The sequence below is a fragment of the Poecilia reticulata genome, linkage group LG13 (assembly GCF_000633615.1).
Source record: "Poecilia reticulata strain Guanapo linkage group LG13, Guppy_female_1.0+MT, whole genome shotgun sequence".
Taxonomy (NCBI): domain Eukaryota; kingdom Metazoa; phylum Chordata; class Actinopteri; order Cyprinodontiformes; family Poeciliidae; genus Poecilia; species Poecilia reticulata.
The window spans coordinates 3,202,247-3,209,670 of NC_024343.1; the positions used below are offsets into that span (position 1 = coordinate 3,202,247).

The 7,424-nt window shown below is 40.6% G+C and overlaps 2 protein-coding genes across 2 annotated transcripts in view; both read left to right on the forward strand.

Annotated features, from left to right (window-relative positions):
- samd4b (sterile alpha motif domain containing 4B) overlaps positions 1 to 3,624 on the forward strand; it is a 16,195-nt gene extending 12,571 nt beyond the window's left edge. The window contains exon 13 of the mRNA XM_008424955.2: positions 711 to 3,624. Within this exon, the coding sequence (XP_008423177.1) occupies positions 711 to 739 (29 nt within the window). The 3' untranslated portion in view covers positions 740 to 3,624. The remainder of the gene's footprint in view (positions 1 to 710) is intronic.
- A 105-nt stretch (positions 3,625 to 3,729) lies between these two features.
- socs9 (suppressor of cytokine signaling 9) overlaps positions 3,730 to 7,424 on the forward strand; it is a 30,553-nt gene continuing 26,858 nt past the window's right edge. The window contains exons 1-2 of the mRNA XM_017308107.1: positions 3,730 to 3,882; positions 6,008 to 7,424. Coding sequence (XP_017163596.1) covers positions 6,169 to 7,424 — 1,256 coding nt within the window. The 5' untranslated portion in view covers positions 3,730 to 3,882; positions 6,008 to 6,168. The remainder of the gene's footprint in view (positions 3,883 to 6,007) is intronic.

The following is a 7,424-nucleotide window of genomic DNA, read 5'->3' on the forward strand; positions in this document are numbered from 1 at the left end:
CTCCCCCAACCGATGCGTCGTTTTTTTTTTTTTAGCAAAAATCTTTCTATGGACCCATTTGTGTCTTTAATAAAGCTGCTGCTGCTGCTAATTTTTTTTTAAAATTAGCGTTAACATTATGCAAATGTATTCTCGAAATGTCARATTGCTCAGTATGGTCACCGGAAACTCAGCAAGTGAGGGCAACCAGAGAAAAAGGCTTCAACTTGTAAGGGAAATATAGTGTTACAGATGAATATAGAATTATTTCAACTGATTGTGTCACTTACAGCATTTGCTATTTATATCTGATGGACCTGAATAGGGAATAAATTGTTTAAAGCTAAAAAGTAAAAAAAAAAAAAGATTAAAAAAACTTAGCAAAACTTTGAAAATAGATGGTACTGTTTAAAAGAGAAAAGAAAAAGTAAAATGACATCCTAAAGGTGGCGTATTTCATATCCACTGTCTTAAATACAATAACTGTGACTGAAATGCATTCATTAATGTCAAGATTAATGGAATAAGATTAAGATTACAATGGAAAACAAAACAAAATGCTGTTTTAATGGGTTCTAGTCATTATACATACTACCACCTACTGGACAAGAGATGTAATTTCACCCCCCAAAAATTTCCCCGTCATTGGGGTTTCCCTACCTGACAAAATTAAGACTTATATGTATACACTCAATGCAGGCTGTTGCCTAACTGTCTCGTCTTCTTCTCAGATGGAACTGATCGGACATCAACAATATGAAGAGGAAAAAAAAACAGACACTTCATTTGAGGCCTGCTCGGTTCAGCACAAAGACAGATGTGATGCTTCAAAAAAAAAAAAACAAAAGGAAAAAAAAAAAAACCCAGGCAACGCAGTCACTACAATATGACAAAAAAACTGTGTATATGTTCTTTAATATTTTTGTACTTTATTATATACAACTAAGTTTATTAAAAATGGAATACAGATGATTATTATATTGTGGAACAGAGAAACGGTGAACTGTGTCGGCTGTGCCATGTCACCTGCAGCAGGACTGTGACATGGTCGTGCAGCGGTTCAGTTTACCACAATACGGAGAAAAAAAGAAAAAAAAAAGCAGTGGATTGGTGCTGTCTTTAGGGGTTCTGCCCTGAATTTGCTCTTCTTCTCTTACTGCCTTGGAACAAGGTTTTCTATCCACAACACACTGACAGCCCCTTCACCCGTGTTCTAGATTCGAAAAATGATAATAATAAATATCCAGCCACAAGTGAGGCACTTTTATTAACTTATCTTTGATATTAGGCACTAACTGTAATTGGTCATCATGGTACACTCTCTGAGGTTTCACCTGGAGGTTGGTGTTAACCTACTAATCCTATAGGCAGCTCTAGTCAGGGCTTTAAAATTAGGCTGTTTTTTTTTTTTTTATGTCCTCGTTGGAGATTTCGTTGCACAAACGGAAACCAGAGGACCAAACAGGAGTGAGAAATAGTTTGTATTTCAACTTTAGGGCATCTCTTTTTGTTTCACTTCGACATATAAAGTAAGAAAAAAAAAGTAACTGTCCTCCTCTAAGCTTCTACAAAGCCAAAGACAAGGGTTGTGCGTTTGTTAATTTGTGAAAGATATCTGTAGTGAGTTGCAGCAGAACAATTAAACGAAGAAAAAATAATAGCAGTGTGAAAAAATTGCCAGCCGCAACTTGTCTTTTATTTTAACGTCCTACATTATAAATGATGATGAATCTCATTTTGTGCCAGGGAAACCCCGAMAGGGGGCGAAGGGGCGGCTTGGTAAGAGCTGGCGAGGTTTACACCGTGCAGGAGCTTGTTAGACATTGAATTTACGATCCAGTGAACGCTAAATGAAAAAAGATCTCGGTTCTCTTGTGGGGGGAAGGGGAACTTTGCGATTTGGCTTTCAGAAAACGTTTAAGAAACGCTCGGAGCGCCCTCGTCCTTTAAAAATGGCCAACGTGATGATTTGATGAATCGTTCTTTTTTTTTTTTTTTTTTTGAGGTGCTTGACGATGTCCATGTTTTGTTTTGTTCTTTCCTGTTTGTCTGTGTTTCAAGTCTCAGAGCTCCCTACGTTATCATCTGTTATCAGTGTTGAATCAAAAACGTGTCTTTTTTTTTCCCCCCCCCCAGCTTCTGTCTTTGAATGTGACAGAGCCGGAGGTGCATGTTTGTGTGATAATGGACTTTTTGGATCACTTTTTGGTTGCTTCATAAGGCAGGGAAAAGAGAGAGAGAGAGAAAAAAAAAACATTCGTATATTATTTCAGCAGAGCCATAGGAGGTCTGTCTAGTAAAGATGGTTATTTACAGATATCTTTTTTCCAATTGTATTTTTTACTCTTCCCTTGATATTGATGACTTGTGCTTCTTTTCTATAATCGCATGTTTTGCCACACTAATGCAACACTGTTGTAGATAAGAGGCCATGATGGCTGACGGCGCCAGGTGTCGCCAACAGCTAGAGACCAGTCATCTTGCAACAAATGTTGTGTTCATATCGCCTAAATGTCACTGTTTACATCTTTCTGGGATGATCCCCCGATTCATAATATTTGATGTCATGAGTAATCTATTGTCTCGCAATGTAACACATAAAAGAACTGAGGCCTTCTCACTTTTGAGATGGCTGGGTAGAGTCTAAAAAAAAAAAAAAGTCCTCTGTCTGCAAATCTGTGGACTCCAAATAGCACTCAGATTTTTTTTTTTTTCCCCTGTTTATACAAAGTGGATGACGCAGTGAGGAGAAAGAACAGCTTTCTCTGGCTGTGTGATTTCAAACTGTTAGCTGTCCATGTCCTGATAAAACTGTTCATCTGGTGCCTAAAATGGAAACACTCGAAACATTTATTTTAAAAGTGGCTGCATTCTAGTCATGGATTTCTTCAGAGCAGGCTCTCGGATTGATCTGACTTAGTAAAAAAAAAAAAAAAAGCATTGCACCCACAGTCTGAACTCCAGTTTGTGAGGTAAATGCGGGCTTTACGACACGCAATCTACTTTTTCTTTYAGCAGTCCACTATGTTCATCAGCTGTGTTGTCACAAATGGCTCAGATTATCCTTTTCATAGCCTCTGTTGCTGTCAACAGCCTATTTATTACATTTARTGGACACAGAGGTACAATACAGATTTCTGCAAGAGTGTGTTTATGATGCTGATGCAGCAGGGGATGACGATGCTTATCTGAGCCAAAAATAAAAATGATGCGATGAGTAAACTGAAACACTTTTCACCGGGCCAAGGAATATGTTTACTCCATGTTTACATTCCAGCGATCCAAGAAATGAGTTGGGGAGGGAGGGGGGGGGGGATGCATTTCATGAGTTCAGCCTGGTGTTAGGAATCCAATAGAAGAGGTACAGGGCTTGTGTCATATGGAGACAACTACCAAGTGTTGCCCAGGGTTTATGATGGTTCAATTCTGCAGCCAGCTGTAGGTCACACTGCGCGTGTTTGTCGTGTACAATTTATATTTAATTATAAATAACTTTCCCCCTGACATTTTCTAATATTTTGTGAACCTTTTGCATCACATGCTTTATTCTACTTTTTTACTGTCACTTTTGTTTGTGAATGGTCTGAAGTACAACATCCCTCGGATCATGACAGTCCAAATAAAGAGGTTCAGTTCTTTTGCAAACTACAGTTGTGTTTTTTGTGTCCACTTGGATTGACTTTTGTACGTTAGAGAAGAACTGTATTCATATAAAAACGTCTTGTTTGCTTTTATTTTAAAARTTTGCCACAATTCCGTGTAGCTTTCACTTCCGAGTCATAGGTAGTTTCCYTCCCCGTCTGCTGTTCGTCAAGCTAACAGCTAGCTTCCTTTTTAACGTCCTTACTTTATCAGTGGAAATGCTACGTAGTTGATATGGAAACTACATTGCAATTGCTCAAGGTATGTTTTAATTTTGTTTATTGGCAACTAAAAACGAGTTTTACGAGTTGTTTTACCATTAAAACAGTCGTTTCTTTCCAGGAGTTGGGAGTAGCCAAGTTAGCAGAAAGCTAGTCGCTAAGCTAACTTAGCTTGTACCCAATGAAAACAGCTGACTTAGCTTAGCTGAGATGCTAACTTAGCAGCTGCTGTTAACCTTTCTCCCGTTTTTCTAAGACATGCATTATAAGTAAATTTGCGAGAAACAAAACAAAAGATCCCCAACATTAAACGGGAGTTAATGTTAGTAATGTACATAAAGTTGATAGATGTCCGAGTCTTTCTCGAAATCACAGTAACTTGGTGTGATTTAAGGAGACAGAACGAGAAAGTAAGTTAAYATTTTAGTGTTTGGTTTTATACCGAAAATAAAATGAACAGTATATGCAGTGGGATGCTTTTATACCACGCAGTCTTCTCCAGAATATGAAGTTATTATAATAATGTTAACTAGTTTGAGTAACTTCTAATTTTTGAATGAAAGTAGAAAACTTAGGGTTAAATCGTAGTAGTTTAGATTTAAAACTGTTGAGCCCGTATTAAATGCAGGCGGATAGATGGAGTCACCTTAAATTKAATAAATATGCATATTTCTATCAAATTTTGTTTTTTAATTAGACCAAAATGAYATAATAGTATGTATATCGCCAAAAATATTCAAAATCTAATATTTGTGCATTATTTACGTTGGGCATGGATAATGTTGCAAATCAATATCTGAGACACATGTTTTTTTTTCTGTTTCCAGTTCCTGAAATTGCCAGTTGATGTTTTTTTTCTGGTATTTGTCTGAAAATCTTGAGTTAAAACAGTTTTCAGACAAAAATGAACYGTCACTGAAGTACAGCCATAACTTAGGTTGTTGAGATTGCATCAGTGCATATAACAAACCTTTTAATGATACAGGCCAGTAAGCTGACAATTGACATCTATGGTAGGGATGTGCAGACAAAAAGAAAACTTTTTTTTAATAGTTATTTCAATAGAACAATATCTTCAGAGTCCTCTAGGAGACATGAGGATTTATTTTTCTTTTGCATTCCCTTGCAATAATGTACTGATCAGTTCATGCAGCATAATTGAATACATTCTTACGATGCCATAGTACTTTCTGCTATATTTTAAGGCTTTCCTGAAGTTTTTCCATGTATATCAATATCTTGTGAAATATCTTAAGTTTTATATCTTTTTCTTTAGGATAGAATTGCACCACAAACCTATAATATAAACAGAAACTTTCAGTAAGAAGGAAARAAATRGAAAAAYRCATCCAAACTATTTGGACTATTTCTGAGTTATTWTCAMGAGATAATAAAGTGATCTGACAAAGAGACTACCAACTCTTTTGTCTTGGTAGTCTGAATGGTTTAAATGGCTGTTTTTCATGTGCAGTTCCCTTACACAAACAGACAAACATTCAGTGACTAAATCGATTTACAATCAGTTTTTTGCACCAAAGAGATAATAATAAACACATTTTCACATTTTCCAATGTGTATATATATTTGAAATTTTAAATTGACATTTGTAGCTGTATGCTAAATATGTCCCCTAGWGGGCTCTGTAAATATCAAACAAAAAACATATATTCAGTTTAGGGAAAACAAAATAACAACCATGTTCGAAGTGTGTAGCCAAAATAAAATATTAGAATATTTCAAATAAAAATCTGGAGGAAAATTGGAAAACAGGCCATCATTGGGTCTTTKCACATTAACATCCAAAACATCAACGGAGAAATGATTTACCAGACACRAAATCAACTTTCCTCCATCTCRGTCTTTGGACCTCAATCTATGACGGACCAAAGGAGTTAGCTGAAAAGAACAGAATATTCAGAGATTGTACAAAGAGGAATGCTCAAGGCTCCAGCCTTGTGAAAGTATTGTCTTTTTGGTGGTGAACAATATGGTTTTTGTTTTTCCCACTAAATTGTGTTCAATTGAAAACATTTCTAGTATGAGACTCTTGGACTGCAATATTTTAAGACTTTTTACATATCATTAGCATGAGTCAAATTTGTGCCTGTATGGTGTGAATTTTTTCTTGTGGTGAGTAAATTGTGCTGTCATTTTTGTTTTTGCAGGTTGTTCAACACCTTACTGACTACTATACTTGGACATTGATAGACATCTGAAACTAGTGATGTGGATGAAAAACTTGCTGAAAAATAACTGCATATCCAGCTTATCCTATGGCGACTTTCTAGAGTGGTACAACTGTAACTTCTTCTCCACATAATCTAGAATGTCATTACCAAATGAGTCGGGAAACAGAGGGAAGGAGCGAGAGAGGGGAGCTCGCCCAAAAGTGAGACAGAGCCGGTCGGAGGAGAGAAGAGACTCTGCTGGTGGTCGGAAAGGCGGGAAGGGAAAGAACAAAGGCCTCTCCACGCATGACACCGCCACTGAGCGACCCGTCAGTGACGGGTTTGAGTATGGCGAACTGTTGAACGATCTGGAGGCCAGGAGCCAAACCTCTTCTTCCACCTCCCCACTGAAGGAAACCTGGAAATGGCAGGGCTTGGACGTGGCGGGATCCACTCCGGGGCAAGGCGTCACCGCCAAGCAAGGTCAGGGCACCGTTTGCTCTGCCGCAGAATTACCTCCCCTCAGTGAGGTGGAGGGCCGAGGCTCAAGCAGCAGCCGCACTCTCAGGCAAAAAATCCAGGATGCAATGGGCCAGTGTTTCCCAATAAAGACCCACAGTGCTGCAGCGGCACCACCTCCACCCCCGCAGGCCTTTTYATCATCAGCCGCCTGCGCCTCCTCCTCCAGGCGGAAGATCCATCTCAGCGAACTGATGTTGGACGACTGCCCGTTCCCCGTAGGGTCAGAGCTGGCTCAGAAGTGGTATCTCATTAAGCAGCACACAGCCCCCATCACCCAGCCTCCCCTGTTGGATCCCGCAGCAGTGGTGTGCAGCGCCCCGACTTCGGCGACGGCCGCCGTGGAGGATGTAGACGACAAGCTGCGAGAGCGCAGGCGCATCAGCATCGAGCAAGGCGTGGAGCCGCCGCCCAACGCCGAGATCCACACGTTCGAGGTGACGGCTCAGATCAACCCACTGTACAAGCACGGCCCCAAGCTGGCTCACGGCATGAACGAGTTGGCCGGCACCGAGGGCGCCTCCGCTCACCAGCAGCAACAGATGCTTCTCCAAAGGCAGCAGCAACACCAGCTCCTGCTGCAGAGCTGCTTGGATACGCTCGACGAAGTGGCGGCCTCAGCGTCCGCTTCCCTCCACGCCTCRGACGCCGCCTCCGATCCGCCAGTCGACACGGAGGCGGCGGCAGCAGCGGTGAGCAATTCGAGCTCTAGAGCCGCCGCGCTCCCTCGAAWCGAGCACCAGACGCCCCACGAAGGCTACCGCTTCCACACCCAGATCGACTACATCCACTGTTTAGTGCCGGACCTGCTGCAGATCACCAACCTCCCGTGCTACTGGGGAGTTATGGACCGCTACGAGGCGGAGACGCTGCTGGAGGGGAAACCCGAAGGCAC